General features: G+C 43.0%; 1 protein-coding gene across 2 annotated transcripts in view; it reads left to right on the top strand.

Moving 5' to 3' along the window:
• LOC119461304 (ubiquitin carboxyl-terminal hydrolase 15-like) overlaps positions 1-21626 on the top strand; it is a 70821-nt gene that overhangs the window by 2948 nt on the left and 46247 nt on the right. The window contains exons 3-11 of one of the 2 annotated variants that reach the window (XM_037722556.2): positions 7968-8134; positions 8753-8843; positions 8974-9119; positions 10064-10119; positions 10243-10308; positions 12512-12656; positions 16651-16824; positions 17658-17816; positions 18308-18532. In XM_037722556.2, coding sequence (XP_037578484.1) covers positions 7968-8134; positions 8753-8843; positions 8974-9119; positions 10064-10119; positions 10243-10308; positions 12512-12656; positions 16651-16824; positions 17658-17816; positions 18308-18532 — 1229 coding nt within the window. Of the gene's footprint in view, positions 1-7967; positions 8135-8752; positions 8844-8973; positions 9120-10063; positions 10120-10239; positions 10309-12511; positions 12657-16650; positions 16825-17657; positions 17817-18307; positions 18533-21626 lie in introns of both variants that reach the window. The other variant, XM_037722555.2, reaches the window with a different exon arrangement.

Genomic DNA, 21626 nt, shown 5'->3' with positions numbered 1-21626 from the left:
AACGATGAAATCTGCCGAGATGGGCTTCGTTTATTTGTATGCCTGATGATGAAGGGAAGAGAAAAAAGTGTCACAATGGATTGAATACTTTGTATTCCACATGCTCAAATGTGTGTATGCGCAAGGTGCATATGCCCCTTCCACAGTTGGTAATGGGCTTGTGTGGTGCCCCATTCTCAGTGGGTTGTCTGCTTCACGCCGTTCACAAGAATGTACAGTAAACTGATAACTTGCCCCTTTCGAGGAAACTGCAATTGAAAACCGCTGTTCCTTTATTTCAACTTCTCCAATCCAACGTGTGGTCCTGTTTCCACTATGTGTTTCTCAGTATTTTTCCAAGCTTGCGCCATTCCTTTGCATATGCTGACTTTTGTAACTGCAGTGTAATTGTGTAATGGGGCAAAGTTGTAACTGCAGCTTGATTTTCTTTCTTTTTTCTTTCTTTAACTTAGCACTAGCCTAGCATGAGGTTGTCATCGGGGCAATCCGTACTCAGTTGTACTGAACTTTGGACGAAATGTTCTTGAGAAACAATGTTTTTAACTTCTTGCTTCTAACTTCTATGAGCCACTTCTTTGTCAGGACACAGAGAAAAGTAGTTCAGGTGATCTGTACTTGCCATTGTGAACCATGCCAGCTCATAGGAGCTTGCATACAGTTTTGTTTATATAAAAATTTGGTTGAGAAGTGTAAAAAGAAACAAATTTTTATCCCCACAGCAGCGTTCCTGTTTTTTGCGAAAGTGGTTTAAAGGGGAAGGGGTGAGGCTTATAATAATGTAACTATTGTATCTTAGCAGTATCATGCTTCGAGGACCGTTTCTTTTTCTTTTGCCAGTGGCCAGCTGTAGCTGCAGACAGTGTAATTAGTCACCTGTAATGTCTTAATGTTTTAGCAAAACTGTGTGTTATGAGATGTTTATCCAAGGAACAGCATATGTTTTATGAAAATCGCAGGTACTAATTAGTACATTATGGAAACGGCACAAAGGGTGACAAAGCACAAAATTAGTTCCCTCTGTTCTGTTGCCTTTCATCCTGATTTCATCATATCACCTTAAAGGGGTTGAGACACCAAATTTTGAGGGTATAAAAGGCCTGCTGTAGGCTTCCTCTGTATGAAAGGACACTCAGCATGAAGTGTTGGACACAGCAAACGTTTAAAATATATTTTAATTCGCATCCAAAGAGTGCCTAAATGCTCATTCTCGCGATCAAGACCCATCGCTAGCGCGATTAACATCGACATCACTGTGTTGGAAGCGTAACGCGTTTTAGTGACGTCATACCACATTAGAGTGACGTACAATAACCAGTGACCCACAGCACGGGGCAAGCCTCGAGAGCCTCGAGTCTAGAGTGCAGTATAAGCTGCATCGGACGCAGACGCAGAGTCGGAATCGCAGCTGCCGCAGCTAGCGATGGCAACTGTCGGCGTGGGTTTGTTTGCCTGCGCTGGTACAAAACGTGTGTGCGAGAGCAGACGATGCAGCAATGCGTGCTTCACAGCCTTGTGGGCCCACCTGACCAAGCTTCCTAGCCAGTGACGTCACTGTCCAACTCGGCGCCGAGAAACCGAAAATGGTGCACATAAATAATGCGATATTAAATTATTTACCGAGAATATATGAAGCTTCCAGCGTGTATCATGCTTTCTGGGGCAATAAGAAACGTTTGAAACAAACAACGCGCAAGCCACAAATTTGATGTCTCAACCCCTTTAAGCAACTGTCACTTGCCTACTATGCCTGGAAAGCATTCGTGTTAGCTTTTTTTTGCCTGCATTTGGAAAGCACGTTACACTTGACACCTTGGAATGTTAATGCTATGGTCAAGTGATGCTTTCAACAGTAAAACGCTGGGAACAGGATCCACATTTCATTTTTTGAAAGTGTATTTCGTTCACCTTTTCTTTTTGCGATGCTGCTTTTAGTGATTCAGAACACCAGGGTAGCATTTTCTTGTAAATCTTATGGCTAAATTTTGTTCATATCAGCCAATCTTTGTTTTTCTTCCTTAAAAAAGGAAGCTCTTGTCATATCATGGCTTCAACAAGGAAATGGTACCAAGTGCTGAGATAAGATAATGTTTCCCTTCAGTACTTGTTGGCAGTGCATCTCTCGCTCAATTTCCATACCTGTCCAGTAGCTTAGCATTGCGCTCCTGAGCTTGAAGTCGTGCGTTTGATCTTGACCACGGCGACCACATTTCAATGGGGACGAAATACAAAATCTTGACCACGAATTATGAGGCATGCCCCCCTGTACGGCATGCCTCATAATCATATTATACATAAACCACAGTGATTATTGTAATTTTGTACTTAAGAATATCTAAAAAAAAGTGGCGAGCTGCCTTTTTAGATATTCTGCTGCCTTTTAAAATAATTGTGGGATAATGATGCATTCTTACTGTATCCATTGTACGCTGTAGAATAAGAGTGTGGGCCAAGTTGGTGTACACCCTTATAAAAATTTCTATCAACATTTTTTAGATCGTCTTTAGACTATTGTTACTAAAACCTACCAAAAGTCAATAGAAATCCTTCCAACGGTCTTTAGGCTTCCTACCAACTCGCTAGTAACACTCTAGAAGCAATTGGCCACCAACATTATTTAGAAACATGTTCATAGGGTGTCTGTAAACTTCCTACTAACTGTCTAGAAACACATTTCTTTAGACCTCCTATTAACATTAATTAAATTGATGCATGTTCATAGGCTGTCTGTAAACGTTCTATTAACAATTTACTAGCACTTTCTTTAGACACTCTAGTAACATTGTTCTAACAATTGGCCACCTACATTGAATAGAAAAATGTTTGTAGACTTTATCAACATCCTACCAGCTTTCTACTAACAGTTTTTTTGGCCTTATTATGACTGGCAATTATTTCAAACATCCTACCAACATTTTCCCTTTAGACATTCTAGAAACATTGTCCACAGTTGATCACAATAGGTGAATAAAAACATGTTCAATGCTGCTTATAAATTTATGGTAACCTGAAAATTTATTACTTTATATCACCCAGTACACCAGCATACCACCCTATAATGCTGAAAGCCGCAACTATTCATTTCACTTATTGGACGCCATTAACGTCTGTCACCTTATGTATTTGTTTACAGGATCTTACTGGAGTATTGATAAATTATCTAAGCTCTTGATGTGCTGTGCAGCTGAAGCCACAGGTTGCAAAAGGAGCTACTGAAAATAAAGGTCTGACAAATTGGAAGCGTTGGGACAATTGCATCACACATTTATTACATTGTTCAATCAGTGACACTTGGGAACCGTAGAAATGAGACTGTAGTTATGCGAAGCAGCTTCAGCATTCTGGGCGTTAGTTGTAGTTGCACCTTAGCTATAATGGAAATGTTTATTTTTGTGAGCTTGTTGCTGTGAGATCCTGGGTGTTGTATCCTGAAAAAAAAAAAAAAAAGGAAGTGAGTAGCAGTTAGCTGTGCATTACCCTCCGATACTCAGATGTGTGCTTTAAACAAGCAAGACACACAAAAAAGCCACAATGATTTAAGCCTGCAGGCGTTAAACTATAAGCTAAATATTTCACGACCTCTCATCCTGTACAGCCTGAGCAGGCAAGAGCAAAAAATTAGTTCATGATCATACATTATTTGCGACAAATTAAGTCATTGTGACCTCTATCAAAACCTCGTGTTTGTACGCTTCACGTTTATAGCCACTTCAAGCGAATCACATGGCGCGGCATAGTTCAAGTTTGTAAAAAGATAGTTTTTAAAACATTCCACGCCATTACATTTCGCGCTTGTAACAACCTGCCAGAATGCAGTATAAGAAACTGAAATAAAAGAATATGTTTAAGAAAAATGATGGAAAAGCACATACAAACAGCACGAGCTGTTGATGTACTTAAGATGCTGGTCCTTCGGAAAAAGAAATATTTTGATGGTGTAGTAAAACATTCTTTACACAAAAGTAAGAAGGAAGGCTCTTAACGGTGTATGAACAAATGTTCCTTATACATAAGTAAGAAGGAAGTCTGTTAATGGTGTACTTAAAATATTCTTTATACAAAAGTAAGAAGGAAGTCTGTTAACGGTGTACTTAAAATATTCTTTATACAAAAGTAAGAAGGAAGTCTGTATTAACGGTGTATTTAAAGCATTATACAAAAGTAAGAAGGAAATCTGTTAACTGTGTATTTAAAGTATTCTTTATACAAAAGTAAGAAAGTATTTTGGCATCCTATGCACAAAAGTTACTAGAATGTAAATGTAAATGGAATGTCACTAAAGTAAATAAAAGGTTGGTAGGAGGTCTCAATAATGTTAATAGGCATTTTTGTAAGGGTATATTCATGACTGCTGCAGCAGGACTGGGACAAGAGAAAAAGGCACAACAGACAGCATGTACTAGCAACAGAATTTTCATTGGGAGAATGAATACGTGAAATTTCTAGACGGTAGAAAAATCAATGAGGGCTGGCAATTGCACATTCAAGAGTAACGAGCAAGTGCATCCTTCAAACGGGAACCAGTGCAATAGAAGCTAAAGCTGAAATGCATTTTATAACAAATTATTTCATGCATATATTGCTTGTTCTTTGAGAAAGTAATTCAGTTAGCACAACGTGTTGATGTCTCCGCTTTTATGTGCCTTGGTCCTGTGGTGCTGCTACAGCTGGCTCTGTTGCCGCTCATCGTTCCAGAGTAGAATTTAACGCTCTTCTGTCGTCATAATGGGGAGGCCGTATTTACGGGGTTATGAGCCATTGCTTAAGGGGGTACGAGCCATTTATTGTCTTACGTAATGGGCAGACTTAATTTTGAAGCAATTTAATTTCGAAGAATTGCAAGCGGCAATGACGGGCGAATGCTGCTAAGCACGCCGCCGAGCAAACTCGAGACATTGAACGCAAGCAACAACGGCGGACTGCGGGCATACTGTCAGTGACGTTGTTCTCTCCGTTGCAGCCGAACGTGTGTGCAACCTCATTTTAAGAAACACCAGACGTAACCAATAATTGCAAAATACTTTAATGAACCATCGGGATTAACCCAGTCATAAACACCGGGGCCGTACGTTTCAGCTGCGCTGGTTAACCATCTGTACGGAGTGCTTGGGCGGTGATTTTTTTTATCACACGTATCACACATTCCCCTGAGCCATGTGCACCCACTGCAACACTACACGAATACACAGCTCTCAGTCAAATGGGATAGCATGACTGAGACTTAGTAGTATCGGGGTGCTTCAATACTTTTTTCTGATCATGAAACTCTTATGTAACAGTACGGGAGCGTTTCATATAGAGCCTGTAGTGGGCGTGGTGCTCACACATCAAAGCGAACACCATAGGCGTTCTCTGCACAGCAGTGTTAAAATACAGCTATGATGTTAGCTGATGCTGGCCAGAATTAGAATTGCCCCTCTGTTTCCGTCAGTGCTCAAAAATTGAATTGTGAACTATTTTGAAACTACTCCAGTGCATTGTTTCGTGTTTCGGTTCCCCTGCGTTTGTAGCAGTGGCCTAATTTAGAATCCAAAATGAACACTTGGGCTTACTCCATACTTAATAGCAATTACACATCGCCCTTCCATGTTATTACACGTAAAAGGTGTTTGTTGCGGTTCGAGTTTTAATTTTTCAACACTACATCCCTGTCTAGTGACAGGGATGCTTTGCAACAGCAATAATGCTTAATATTTGTTGTTTGCCTGTATGTCAGTCTGGTTCAAAGGACGCCAACAAAACGTATGTTTTGTAACTGATGTGGACCTACGAGACAAGTGGAAGCAAGCCTCTAGTTTCACGAGAGACTCCCAGCTTCACTTTTGACTGGAAACATGTTTGCATGTGTGAAAAACATTTTGATGCCGAAAATGTTATTCATACACACATGTGCACAGAAATGTGTCCCTGCAACGTGAGCGATCTAAGCTCGAAGCGGAGGCCATTCGGAGAATTTTTGAAGGCCTTCTGGGCTACTTGTCTGAGCCAAAAGAACAGCCTCGTTCAGTGACACAGTATCATCCACTGACACAATAGCTGTGTCCAGTTACTGTCTCTTTAGTGCTTTATTATGGCTACCATTGTGCCCTTTTGTTAAGCAAAGAAACTATCCTGCAATAGGTGGTGCCAGGGTACCTGGGCACACAACATGGTATATTTAGATGTCCAACCTGTACTAGTATACTTGTACGGCATACCTGTGCGAACTCTCCCGGACCAGTTGTAAAGCTTACGAATTAGGGCATTCTCTACGATTTTAAGAATGTTACGTTTTAAAAAGAATAGACTCTGTCCTTGAAAAAGTTCTAAGTGATTCAAGGATGGGGCGAGCAAGATTGAAGGAAAAAAAATGTATATGAGGAAGAATAGCAACGGTACCTGTGCCGCTTCAAAGCGCTACATAGAGGGCTACTTGCTTCAAGCAAGTTTATCCAGACTTTTTAAGCTGGCTATAAATCAGCAAAAGGAAAGTTGCTGAAGAAGTCACCGTGATTAAAAACACTGCATTACTTGTAAGTCGCTGCTGTGCCTAGCTTTCTGCTCTTTATGTGCAGCACCTCAACATGAAAAGCGTAAAGTGTGCCTGTAGCCCACAGCGCACGCTATTTCTCAGAGTTAACGTTACCGTGTTAGCGTGGTGTACGTAGTGTACGTAAAACATGGCGGCGGTCCCGGTCGCCCGCTTCGAACTGAATTTGGCGTTGTTTTTGCAGAATTCACTTCGTTCGTAGCAAATGACTGCGTAAACGGCTTTTGCTTAGTCTCATGCCGCTTCGCCGAGAGAGTGTTATGGCTAATCTTGAGGAATTTTCGAGATCGCTTCTCGTTTCGAACGCGCCTAAGCCTAACGAGAGAAAGTTTTTTTGAGATGCGAGCGCCATCTGTCGCTAAAGTCGGGAGATAGGCGCGACGACGGCATATGGCCTCTGAGATGGGAGGATTTCGGAGGCTATGGTAGACAGCTTGTACTGCTTGTCTGTTTCGTTGCAGATCGACGGACATGTGAAGTAAAAATACAACGCGCTCCTGCCTTCCATTGCGCTGCTTATCGCACTTTCCGGACGCACACTCACATAGACTTGTATGCGAAATTCAAAGAAATGTCTCCGCTAGGAGCAAACAAAAATACGCCCCCCCCCCCCCCCCCCCCCCAGGTCCTCGCCCTGTCTCTTAGTTATTTATATGCTTGGTAGGTATATTGCATGACTGAGTTCACAGGTTGGTAGGTATGTTGTACGATTTTACTGGCTACGATCGCAAACTGCTAAGAAATTCATTTTTCCCCCCAGACCCCTGCAGTCTTAACTTGTTGATGCCAACTGTATGTGGAGGGTCATTAAGTAAAGGAAACACCTGGTTTGTATTTCAGACTATTTAATTAGTCCTCACTCCTTCTAGTGAATCAAAGAACTATCCCGTGTCACTTTCTGGACAGGTGTCAAAAAGGTGTCTGCTAGTTGCACTTCAAGTTGGGCTTCTGCAGTAATCATTGGAATGCTGATTTTAAGAGAGTCTGTGGTTGGGCTAATTGGTACATGTCATTTATAACGAAAACAGTGCTTACTAACAGGAGTTCTGAATCGTTTCTAGAATTCTATATGGACATCTGTTCATGAGCTCACATTTGCACATGCTGTATGACCGATGCTCGCAATATGCTTTTTGGTGGACTTGGGTGCTCACAAATTCAAACAACACTAGGGATAGAAGATGCTGCTAGAGATCCACCAGCCATCTTTGTCATCATTTTTGGAGGAGTTTTATTGGAGAAGCGTGGCCTTAAGATTTAATATGACAAATGCTCTCTTGAATGTAACTGTTAGTGTTTTCGTTTGTATTTCTTCTGTCCCTTGCATTGTGCGATGTTTCTGCAGCCAGAAGTACTGAATTGCTGTGGCACATCCTTGTTCTGCAGTCGGGAGCACAATTGCTGAGCAGACTGCCTGGGGATTGTTCTTGCACTTTTGCAGAGGACAACAGCGGGGAAACCAAGGACCACCTTATCGACGACCTGGACTTCCTGCTGCTCCCTCAGGAGGCATGGGACAAGATGGTCGCCTGGTACGGCCTCATGCCCGGCCAGTCGCCCCTCCCGCGCAAGGTCATCGAGATTGGCCTGTTCGTCAAGAACTTCAAGGTGAGACTTGCTCAAACTCTCGCAAGGGCCCTGATTTTCCCATTTACTAGAGACCACCCGGGTGCAAACCGCGTTTTCTCACACTGGTTCAAAATGCGCACCGCACCAATGCTAATCTTTGGAGATTTTCGTGCATGTTCTATGTGTGTCCTGCCTGTTTTTAGCATTAATAAGTTATAAATTGCAGCACCTTGAATTAAACTAGCTCAGCTTTTGTGCGCACCGCACACGTGCTTGTTCCAGTAGTTGAGTAAGCTGTAGTGTAGCACTGCGGAGAATGAGGTTCCTGGCTCAATTGTTGGTTGTAGTGGCCACATTAAGCTGCAGCTACAATACAGTGAGGGGCCTGGGCGCACTTAACTCTCTCATTGTCTGCTTTACATAAAAACATTATGTAAAGCTTTGGAGTGCCACAGTGTCCGTCATGCAGTTACGCTTGTAGAACATAGAAATAACTGATCATTGAGTGGTGGTCTTCTCATACTTGATAGTTAAAGGAAATTTGCATATGTAATCATCATGCAGCAATGGCTTCTGCTTGATTTTAAGTTTGATATCTCCTGTCATAAAAGTTCAGGGCCTCCTCTGAATGTGCTCGACTCTTCTCTCTTACCGCAGGTGGAAGTGTATCCAGTGGAATTCAAATTGTGCACAAATTCGAACATGGATCAATTCGTCACACGAAGGTTCAGCAAAGTCGACACCATAGGTGTGTGTGTGCGATCATTGCTATTTCTTGATATTGACTGTTATTACTCTCGGATGTCATCTCCGAGCGCTCCAAGCTTTGAACCGTGTGTGTCGGAACTGAGTGTTGGCGTCCGCGTGTGCGTACACAGCCCAGGTGGAGAAGGAAATGCGAACCATCTTCAAAGTGCCGCCTGAAAAGGAGACAAGGCTCTGGAGCCGCTGCAGCAGCAACACGTACGAGCACCTGCCTGACCGGTCACGCACAATTCAGGACATAGGGCTGTACCCTAGCCAAGTAAGTTCGAAGCAAGGGCATCCACTTGGGACTTCTGGGGCCTTTCTTTTTTTTTTTTAATGCGACGACATTATGCGAATCATGCAAGGGTGATCAGCACTCTGGGTTACCATTAAAAGTAGTTGGTAAAGAGGGGTAGGCAAGGAGGAAGAAAATAAGTCAAGGTATTGAGCAGGGCACTCATAAGAGGTGGGGAGGGGGGTTGTGATTGCATCGTCACGTGACAGCCTGGCATCATCCTCTCTTGAGTCGTGCTGTTTGCATAGCTGTTTGTCACGCTTGCAAGAAGCCAATTTTGTCCGAAGAGGAGTCAGTCTTTGCTGTGGTGGAGAGACGTAGTCGTCAGGCCGAAGCAGTGCACGGTTTGTCTGTTCCACGTGATGCAGGGGCTGATCCAGGGTAGCGTCAAGAGAGAGAGAGGAGGGAGGGGGTGTCATCAAAAATAATGAACACAAGGGAAGAGGGTCCTCACTGCACACTCAATTTTGTCAGCGCAGGATGAAAAGACAAAAGGCAGAGCATCAAGCAGGCTGCAAATAAAGAGTTCTTCAAATTCTCTTCAGCAGCTAATCCTGTCAGCAATAGTTTTTTTTTTTTTTTCGTGCTAGCTATTTGTGGCTCAGTGGTGAAGGGTTATTGCAGCATTTACGGAATGTGACACAATCCAGGAGTTTCTGGGGACTGGCTTCATAATGGTACGTATTCTTTCAACATGCTTTTTGCCAGGAGTCTTTGGATAGATCCAAGCAGCCGTGTCAAGCACCATAATTCAGCCCATTCTTAAATTGGGATAGCAGTAGTGATTGGTTCTGTGTGCTCTTGGGATGATGTGAACCTAGAACTTCGAACAGTCTATGTGTATCGTTTGTAGTGGTGACTGTGTGGTCTCTTAATGGCACATCGTGCTGTAATCCAGAGTCCTGTCTGTCTCTGTCACATCCTAGATTCTCCTCCTGGAGGAACGCAATGACGATGGCACATGGCCAAGGCAAGTGAAAAGGTAAGGGGAAGGCCTCGTTCTTTGCTTCTGTTCCTTCATCTTTCTTTCCTTTCTTTCTTTTTCTTTCATCATTGTACTCACAGTGAAGTCTCTTAAAAGCCTTATTTATTTCTCTTGCAGCAGCAAGTCCCCTTACACAAACAGCAGAGGATCGGAACATAAAACATATGGGGCACCAGGCAACACAATGTATGTCGCTGATATGTTAAAGCATGTTATAACGGAATGATCGAATATTTAGGTCTTTCTGTTGTGAGCATTTCCCGAGTTTGTGCACGTGTGAACATTTCCAAATAGTTTAGGAGATACAGTGGCCCAATTTTGGGGGTCCTTAAGACACTGTGAAAAGGGACAGTTTGGGTCAAGTGTAGTTTCAGACTCAATTTCTTTTTAGTCCTGACTGACAAAAACTGTCATGGGCAGCCTGTGATACGGTGGAGCTGAAATGCTTGCGATCTTAGAGCTTCAGGCTTGTTTAACTTGAATGTGGTACGAGAAATTTTTTTTGAAATATTGTTAGTATCTGCATACGGGCATATTGATAATTGAGGCTTACAGATGCAGTTTCAGGATTGAGGCACACTTTGGTGTCGATTCTATCAAAATTCTATCGGACCTATCAGCCAGGCTAAACCGCGGAATGCCAAGAAACTGCTCTACGACAAAAAAAAAAAAAAGCAGTTGTTTTCAATAGTGATACCCGCAATATGATATGGTTAGATATTGCCCAAGAAAATTAAGTAAACTTCTGTGTTCTGAATTTTTTTCTATAACACCATGACAAGGTTTTAATAATGGAGCGAGTCCAAAAAATCAGTTGGCCACTGCATGTATGCTACCACAGTCAGCAAGTTTGCGGACTGAAATTATACTGTGCAGTTGTGCGCATTTAATTTAGAAGTATACTTGATAAAAGCATTGCATTACTCGATTGGTTTGCAAAAAAAAAAAGCGCTTAGTTGACTCATGGCCAATAAATGCGGGCACAATAGTACATTTCACTCAGAGGCAGTTAAGTGTCAACAGCAGAGAAGGTCACGGCGTCATCGGAGCAATGCACGAAAATTCACTGTTGTGTCAATTTGTATATATGTTGGCGTTGAGACCCTATGCATGGTTCAGCTAGTGTGTGTCAACTTTTAACATAGCTGCATTCTCAGGACAGCTGTCATGTGAGCATTTCGTGTGCCATGATGTGCGTGCACTACTACCACCTGGGGCAGTGAAAGAATGTTAATTTTAATGTGCACCTTGGGAAATCTGATGTTTTATTAGTGTCGGCCAGGAAATGCCACTTGCCATCACCCTAAAAGTGTTGCCACTGCTGTTTGATACTGCAACTTTCAAGATTGCTTTTTAGTAACCTCTGTGCTGACAAGGGGAATGTCAAATCAAAAAACAGATGCAATGTGTGAGAAGATGAATGACTATGCAAATCAGCATTGAAAAGCAGAAAACATGTTAGTGAGCAGCTTATAACTTTCAACATCTTGGCTGATGCCATTCTTTGTCATTTGTGCTACTGGTGCAGGAGACCTGTAAATTTTTTGGAGCATTAGAAGCAGCAATATCTCAGTGAATTTTTGTTCTCGATTATGCCCAAACAATGTTTGCCACAAGCGCACTTAATCATGTTAAGGTATTACATTGTTCTGTCTACCCTGAGCTAATGGCTTGTTGTCTCTGTTAAGCATTGCAAAGTTAATACGGTTATCTATAGAGCACAGCTGTTGTGTACCGTGGCCAGTCGTGCAACTTTTGGTTTGTGGTGCAGTGCTGTTTTGGGGGAAATGCCCATGGTTATTTGATTAAAATTCGAATGCCTTCAGTTACGCGGCATAGTTGCCACATCAGACCTGATGTTCGTGTGCTTTCTCGATTATTTTCTTAACTTGTTCAGAAACTACATATTTTGACACTGTGCAAAATAAAAGAAAAGATTCGAAGCATTGAGAGTAATGCTCTAAACAACACTGTTTTCTTAGCTGTGTTCTTTTTGGTATTATTTATTGTCAAAATATCGGAATAATTTGACGAGACCAAGGTCGTATGATAATGCCCCTGAAATGGTGTTCAACTGGAATAACTGGTCCCATGAAATATTTGGGAGACCCCAGTTTTCACAAATCTATTCTAAAAAATCAAAATTTGTCGGCTTTGTCGCGAGTTTGAGTGGTTGCGTGCACCTGTAACAGAACTGTGGAGGGATGTGGACTGACTTGAAGAGCCTTTTCACGAGCTTTGTTTGATTTTTACACAAAGTTTTCGATGCAGGGTGGGGTAAGCATGCCAAGTGTTACTACACGAACACCAACGCAGCTGTGTTATCGTTTTCGGAGAGGCTAACATCTCGTGTATTTTTTTTTTCTCCTTTTCCTCCTTGCCCGTGCAGCGCAACGAGGAGTTACAGTGCTGTAAGTAGCTCATACAGCAGCTACAGCGGCAGTTACAACTACGACCTTCAGGGGGGCAACACACCAGGGCTCTGTGGTCTTGGCAACCTCGGCAACACCTGCTTCATGAACGCTGCCTTGCAGGTAATTATCTTAGACAAATGAAACATGAACCGGAAAGTGTAAAGTAAAATGCCTCTCAAAGGTACTTCATAATGTGATGCATTCTTATACTCGACTTCATACTTAACAAGCAAAGTCGTGAAAGATATGAAAGTAGTGCGGTCAGAGAATGTTTTCCGTGCACTTTGCAGCGTCGTCGTTTTTGATCTGCGACGCTTTCTACTTAGGAACAACCTCGAGCATTGCAACTACAGTCGAACCCACTTATAACAATATTAAAGTTCCATGAAAATTCTATTGATATAACCGATAATTGTTATAACCGGGCTGTATGAAAAAAAAAAAAAAATAGGGGAATGGCAGAGCTGTTGTGAGAAAACTACAATGGCGAGGAGGCCAGTGCCCCTCCCCATCACCTTCCACCATCCGGTTGCTGATTGTTTTGACTCGTTTAACTGTTTAACTCTGCTTCCTGCACGCTCTAATTGCATGTGACAAGTCGCGGCTGTCGGCGTTCAAGCATGGCACGGCTGTAGTAAAACCTCGTTAATTCGGATTGCACGGGATCGAGAAAGTGTCCGAATTAACCGAATGTCGAATTATCGAGGGTATCAAGAAAACAGTAGACCTTTAAAAGCTTTCTATGTCAACACGTTTTTATTTACTGAATGAATCAGCAGAATCCTGTCTTTTTTGCACAAACGCGGTGTGAAAGCTGCATTTCTCACTATCTCGTGACTGATTAGCGCTCGCAGCAGCGAAGGCCTCGCGACTTCTGTCTCAACGCGGCCGCTGCCGTCGCGATCATGGACGGCGACCTTGCGGTTCTGACGGCGCGCGCGCCCGATGCACGCACTGAGTCGGAACGAAACTACCGTTTGCTGCAACTGCGGATGAAACCGTGGTCGCTGTTGACGCGATCATGGATCATGGCGACTACTCAGTTATGAAGGCACGCCGCCGACGTGCGTACCAAGTCATAACGAAACTGTTTGCCGCAACTGCTGTTGACGAAATCGCAGCCACTATCGACGCGATCATGGATGGTGATTGCGCAGTGATGAACGCACACGGCCAACGCGGTGCTATGCGTGGCGGTAAACGCAAAAATAAAGGCTTTAAAGGCACAAATAGGCACGAAGCGTCCTGGCATTGCTGTCATTCCAGTACAATTTTCACTGATGACTTTGGCGATGCGAAAGCCGTCGCTTCGTTGCGGTGGACGCTAACGCCATTTTGGCTCTATTGCATCGCACATTTATGGTGCTTCGCCACCCCAGTGCAGTCCGCACAGTTGACGCGGTCCATTCGTGTTTCGGAGGGTGTCGTGGCGTAGCGTAGAGCTATGGGCGCAGCCCATTCGTGTTCAGAAGGGTGGAAGTGCAACGGAACCGAGGCGCAGGAGGCTGGCGATGCGGAGAAGGATGGAAAACAGCGTGCGGACAGCGTGCAACGTCTCAAATTTCCTTTTTTTTTTTTCTGTTTTCTTTTCAAGGAGTTCGCATTCCATTCCCTTTCGATACAGACACCCAGTAGCCAGACTTCGTCGTTATAACTGATAATGCAGCACGGGGGCATTGTAGTAAGCGGGTTATTTCACCATAGAAAACATGCAAAAGTTGATGGTGCAGCAGCTTCTCATTGTTATAACCAATATACTGTTAAAACCGGTGTCGTTATAAGTGGGTTCGACTGTACAAGTTTTGGACATCAAAACGCATGTTATTTGCGTGCCTTTGTGCTTCCAGTATGCAACGTGCTATGTTTTGGTACAGCGGTGCATCGTGGCTGCTGGTCGCAGAAACGTGTCACTCTACTTGTTTGGTCGTAAACAGCTTCAGATCTGCAGCGCTTATTTCCAATAATTGTCATGATTTGCTACATAAAAGTACGAGACTTATTGTTAAGGCAAATGCCTTGAAGTCCATATATCTTTGTAGCCTTGGTGCTACAGTTACGTGGATGACAATTTCACCTTTCGGGGACTTTTCTTCACCTTTCGAGATCCTGTAGAACTGATTAGCTGCATATATATATTTCATGTGTGGTTTACTGTTTTTCGGTCGGGAATGTGAGCGGCCATGTTCCTGCCATGTGTGAAATGAAGTTTAAAAAATTAAATTATGGGGTTTTACGTGCCAAAACCAGTTCTGATTATGAGGCACGCCGTAGTGGGGCACTCCGGAAATTTGGACCACCTGGGTTTCTTTAACGTGCACCTAAATCTAAGTACACGGGTGTTTTCGCATTTCGCCGAAATGGAGTTTAGTGCAGTCTTGTGGTGTGATGGCAGATTGCTGTCATGTTGCAAAAGAGTGCGTAGGTGCCTAACTGGGCCTGCCAGCTGGAATTACACCTGCAATGCATAATGTGGCTAGCAAGCAAAAAGAATGTACGCCAGTTAGCCCCAACCTGCTCACATGTCATTGGCCCGCAATGATTCATTCTGCCTTGCTCATTAATCCTTTAAAAAGACGCAGATGGCAAACATTTGAACCGGTATAGTTTCTATCTTTCCTAACCACAGCAGCTGACCAACTGTTTTTTTTTTGTCACAACGCCGCCGCTTGCTTCGCTCACAGAGAACTGGGCAAGCCATGCAGTAATGCTTTTTATTTACCAAACACGATCCACAAGCGCATTACTGCTGTACAGTATGGCAATAGTAGCAGACATTGTTTATTTTTAGGGCGATTTCATGATTTCCCCAGTGCTGTCTAGCGCCTAGGTCTAGCAGCATAGCATTCTTTATTGAATCAGTGCCAAACTGCAGGGGTAAGTTTCAATGATTGAGATGTCTGGCGCTATGAACAAGAAGCTTTAGGATGCCAGTAGATTTGTGTACTATAACTTGGCATTCTCAGCTTGCACCAGCTTTATCACGAGAGATGCACCAGCAGTAGCCAACAGCTAGATGCAAGCTTGCATCTGGACGGTGTGTCAGGCATATGTGAAATGTGGGATAAATAAATCTAGCAGATAGTACTTAAGACATTTGAGCACACAACAGAGTACAGTGTTCATTAAAAATATTTTTACCTGGCACTAGTCAAGTTAACTTATTGCTTTGTAAACACTTTTTTTTTCTTATGTACCCGCCTGGTGGCTTAGTGGCATGGTGTTGCGCTGCTAAGCACAAGGGTGCGGGATCAAATCTCTGCCGCCGCGGCCGCCTTTAGATAGGTGTGAAAGGCAGAAAGCGGCCATGTGACTGACATTGGGTGCACATTACCCCACGTGGTCAGAAGTTAACCTGTAGTCTACCACTGCAGTATGCCTCATAATGAGATCCCAGAATTTATGCATTTTTTGACATCCTCAACTTTGTTTATACTTGCATGTTTGTATGTTGCACTGGTTCTGCACAGAGTTTGCAGAACCAGTGATCATACAAGCATTGTTGAGCATTTTGTTTTTGCCATGTTATATAATCGTGCTGCTTTAAAATGAACTTGGACGTGAGTGAGCACTTGTCCATGTCTGACCCTTCGTCCCTGTTTTTTAAGTGCGAAGCACTTAAGGGGCCCGGGCTGTCGGCGTCTACCGTGTGATTACGCTCAAATACAAGTGCTCAAAACAGGGTCAAAACAAGTGCAGAATTCTTCAAAGCTGGTTCAAAATAAACTAACAGGATTCGGAATAATTTAAAAGACAGGAATAATGAAGCATTATGCACATTAATTAACATAAGTACGTTAAAATCTCTTCTATCATCAGCAAAGGCTTTGGCTCCATGTGCGTGGCGGTTTCCCACCAGTTGTGCGCCTTATAGCACAGGTGTCAAAACGGATGATGGATAGCTAAACACAAGATAAACACAAGGGAAACACCGGCGAATCAATGCTCCGCACTTCACCAGTTTTCACAGTTGAGTGGAACTGCATTACCGCTGAGTTTACCATTGCATTAGTTTTTTTTTTTCTTTTGTGCTTCAAGTTTACTAGAGTTGTTGTGACTCTTCGTTCAGAAGAGCATTTGCCTGAACCTTTTTGTCCCGTGTCTTTTTCATACGCAGTGCATGAGCAACACCCCCCCTCTCACCGAGTACTTCACGACGGACCGGTACCTGTCCGAGCTGAACGACAGCAACCCACTGGGCATGCGGGGCGAGATCGCCAAGTCCTACGCCGATCTCGTCAAGATCATGTGGTCGGGAAACTGTTCCAGCGTCATACCCAGGCCCTTCAAGGTGACGTCGCAAACACGCACACGCAACACTCTCAATTGCTTAGCAGTACAAAAACGAAAGTGCAGTAGACGCCACATACATAACTTGTTTCGACGGTGGCAATACATTGTCGCAATGTAGATTCAATGCTAAAGCATTACCATCGACTCATCGTCAGATAAGTTTTTTTTTTTTACATCAGCTAGCAAAGATGTTTCTAGTTGAGGATGTTCCCCAGGTGTATAACTACAGTGAACGGTAATTTTGTCAAGTATTCCCCAATCACAGTTTGAAAGGGGTCTGTTGCTTTCACTCACAGTAGTGCTTCAAGTGTTAAACCACAGCTGGATGAAACCACCAGCATATTATTTGCCATCATGTGGTGCTCTTCAAGGTATTTTTATATTCCGCCTAATTAACTGCAATGGTGCTTTAATCTTCACTTGAGGCCCAAGTGTGTTTCAGTACGTTGTAGAGGGGGTTCTGAAACACTTGATCCACCTTCTTGTGGCAGCGTACCTTCTGTATGGTTCTTTTTCCCTGCAAAATATATTTTTTCAAACACGTGGTGGCGCTCGTGCACAATCATATTGCAGCACTCAATAGTTTCAAGCCAAGAAAAGGGAAGGGCAGCTGAGGACAGCCGAGGAGGTGGTGTGATGCAATTGGGAAATGGGATGCGTAGGGCGGAGTCATTTGAGGCAAGACAAGGGTAATTAGCAATTACTGAGAGGGAGTTTTGTCCTGCTGTGGACATAAAGTAGGATGATGATGATGACAACAGTATGCCAAAGTAAGTGAAATGCGAGCGTATGCGCAGTTTCTTGAGTGGATAGGGGCGCATCTTTTTGCAGATGGCGGTGGGCCGGTTCGCGCCGCAGTTCTCTGGCTTTCAGCAGCAGGACTGCCAGGAGCTGATGGCCTTTCTTCTGGACGGCCTTCATGAAGACCTCAACAGGGTCATCAACAAACCTTACATCGAGCTCAAGGACAATGATGGGCGGCCTGATGAGGTGAGCTATGTTTGTGAATCTTGAATGCCTTGGCACAACCAAATTCTGAAAGCCGTGCGCCATTTGTGTTGGGTTTCCTTGAAGCAGTGCTTCATAATAAGGGCTAGTCTCTAGGGCACAAAAGAGCAAAGTGTGTGAACTTCAGTAATCAGAATAGACCATCAAATCTGAGCTGTGAAGGTGTGAGTTTTAACTGTAAGTCTGTAATACTTGCCTGCAAAAGCTTGTCCTTGTACTTACTTTGGCCCAACAGATGTATTAATGCAGACATTATTAGCACAATGGTGTGTGTGTAAAGTTTGGAATAATAGTTCTGAACATTTTGAAACGAAAACATCTTCTTTAGCAATGCTAATTTGAGCTCGGAAGTAAAAAAGGAAATTTTGGCCATTCTAAGGAAAGCCATGCCTTGGTGAAGTGGTGGCTGTGTTGATTTGATTATGACGTGTCCTGAATGCTTTTGTGCCTGTCCTTTCGCTCATCCTCTTTAGGTTGTGGCGCATGAGGCGTGGCAAAACTACCTGATGCGCAACAACTCCATAATCGTGGACATCTTCCACGGGCTGCTCAAGTCGACACTGGTGTGCCCAGACTGCCACAAGCTGTCGGTGACCTTTGACCCCTTCTGCTACCTTTCTTTGCCACTGCCTTACAAGAAGGAGAAGCCCCTTGAGCTGATCCTCGTTCGGGCAGACCCCCTTGAAAAACCTATCAAGGTAATGGGACCTCCTGGTGGGAGCCGGAAGGTTTTTGTTGTTTTTGGCGTGGAGGTTGCATTCCTTAACCCGGTTACCTTTATGTAGATGTTTCCTTTGCATAGTCTTCAGGAGCATGATGCAAGCGCAAGGAAAGCTTTCATTATCATTTCAATACAGCATTGTCAGCCAAACTGTAGATTTCCTTTGTTGTATCTGGTAATTTGTAATGCATATCAACCTTATTGTAACGAGTACAGATAGTATAACAAAGTAAATCTAACATTTGGTTGGCCGTGCTTTACTTTAGTGAGTATATTGTACTAGTACTTAAATAAAACTGAAAATGCAAGATCAGAGATAATGTTGGTTACAGCAGAGTAAGTACAGTCTCCGACTGATTGTTCAGACACCAATTATTCGGACAGCTCCGTGGCACTGCCATAGGCAACATAGACCTACTGTATAAGGACTGAAATTTCCGACACCTTGCAGCACATGGTGTGATAACTCACTGTGGTTGCACGACCGTGTGCTAATTTGGCCGTCTAGTAGAGCCGAAATAGCGATATTTTCATTTTGATACGTCGTCAGCAATCTCGCTGGTGTGTCCGCAAATCCGAAATTATCTGAGCCTAATCGATCTAGTACTCACCGACCACACCCAAACCACAGTACAATACTAGCTGGTAAGTTGTAAAGGCTACCATTACTAGAAACTTGTGTATTGTCGATAAAGGCTTCATTTGCTATCTGCGTGATTTGATGTGCGAGTTCACTTTTACTCCTATCAGCCCCCTTTAATGGCCGGCTGATCCCATTGATAACGCGGGTGGAGCGTCGCTCTGACCACTGACGAAGTGCAAAAAGCATCAAAAGGAATAGTAGCATAGAAGACATTGCTAGAAAATCGTGAGCACATGCTTTTAGACCAAAGACAAGTGTATGTGCGCATAGCAATGTGTGGACAAACTTGGGCGATATTCTCAAAGGATTACTTTCAAAGATACTTTCACTTTTGTGATATTTCGTGGGACTAGCACTGGGACATGTCAAAGGGTGGTTGCATTTTCGCGCTGCGATAAGACTGCGTGCGTGGCACTGGGTCAAGAATGCCATCGCTCGTAGACGCCGATGCGTCTTGTGCTAGTCGCATGAAATTGAAGGTATGTATCGCCGAAAATGATGATCCAAAAATACGGCACATCTTTTCTTTTTTTATTTCTTTTATTTGCCGTTTGTGGAATAAAGTCACTTCTGTCGAATCCAGTATTTTGCATTCCAGATTATTCTGATGTTTTGGCGGTCCGCATCAAGTCTGGATTATCAGTCGGTGACTGTGTTCGCTCGCAGCAGCTTAACATCTCAATCTGTATTCTGGTGGCAAGATTGTCGAATACAGTGGAATCTCGATATTATTCTGCATAATGTTTTTGGGATGCATTTGAACCCGGATATATAGAATATGAAGGGGATCACAAAAAAGTCCGATATATAGGTAATTCAATATATAAAATAAAGATCTTATACAAAAATTTTCAAGGGGATTTTACAGCTGTTATATACAATAATTCTTTATATGTGTGTTCGATATATCTGGGTTCAACTGTAATACGTTTCTTTTTCTTTTCCTGATAGTACGATTTGGTTGGCTAATGCGTTGGATGATACGATTTTCGGATAATACACTTTATTTTCCGGTTCCCATGAAGATTATATTAACGAGATACTACTGTACTTCGCAAGAGCCACTTGTAACTCACTTTCTGGATGCACATGCACGTTTGGCCAACATTTTAGCTTGGCAGGGCTGTAGCCGCCAAGCCAACATGTCAATTCCTTGTGATCATACCGAATCGCATGGTGGCTGCATATAAATAATGGTGCAAAACGCATATGTAATTTAGTGTTGTTTATGCACCACATATCGACAATGCAAGCCACCAATGTGTGATCAAAAATGAGCGTAGATCCTTTCCTGGCCTTTAGGAGACGTAATGCTTGCGTTTTCTTTTGCGTAGACCCAACTGCGATTTTTTTTTTTTTTTTTTTTTTGCTGGTGGTATCGGCATGCCCTTATAATGAATATCAGATAAAAAGAAGGTATCTTCATGTTGGATGCAATTCATTGTAACAAGGTTCAACTGTATTAGTGTCGGTTGAGGTGAGATATTATTGTACTAAACATGCTTGAAGCTGTTAAAGTATCTGGTGTTTGTTGCCTAACACTGATGACCAGTACTAGTAAGTTGGAGATAATGCTGTGAAGGCTTGTTTGCTACTTTTAGTCAAATCTCGATACAGTGGAACCTCGTTGATACGATCTTCACGGAAACTGGGAAATAAACCATATCATCCGAAAATCGTATCATCCAACGAATTATCCAACCAAATCGTATTATAGCAAAAAGAAAAAAAAAAACACATATTATCCCGAAAAACATTTTGCACAGAATCGTATCAACGAGGTTCCACTGTAATTCGAGCCCGAAGGGGCCTAAGAATTGGTTTGAATTAAAGGAAGCTCATTGAATGGGGAGACTTAAAGGGGGCAGAAACGAATCCCGGCCACGGCGGCCGCACGAGGTCGCGGGATCGAATCCCGGCCACGGCTGGCCGCATTTCGATGGGGGCGAAATGCGAAAACACCTGTGTACTTAGATTTAGGTGAACGTTAAAGAACCCCAGGTGGTCGAAATTTTCGGAGTCCCTCACTATGGCGTGCCTCATAATCATAACGTGGTTTTGGCACGTAAAACCCCATAATTAAATTTTTTTTAGACTTAAGGGGGGACATTGTGATAAAAGCTACCCTCGCCTATTTTTGAACCAAACTTGATAAAAGTTGGCATTCTTGTTTAGTTTCTTCTCCTGATTCTAAAAATGCAGTTATTTTTTCTGTAGGTTCATTATTTCATTACATAATTAAGAAAATGTATTGTTTTTACTACAATAGACAAATAACCACCACACAAAAAAATACAACTTACATATGGATCAAATACAGAAAGCACAAGACTCGCAACAAAGGGGGCAATTTTATGACAGGGTCAATATTTCTTACTTTTTAGTGCACTGAACTTCATTGTTTTGAACATGGATATGCATTGGTCAC

This window comes from Dermacentor silvarum, chromosome 8, assembly GCF_013339745.2.
Source record: "Dermacentor silvarum isolate Dsil-2018 chromosome 8, BIME_Dsil_1.4, whole genome shotgun sequence".
In the NCBI taxonomy this organism is placed as follows: Eukaryota; Metazoa; Arthropoda; class Arachnida; order Ixodida; family Ixodidae; genus Dermacentor; species Dermacentor silvarum.
Note: the sequence above shows the minus strand (reverse complement) of the source record. Positions and strands in the feature narration are given on the sequence as shown.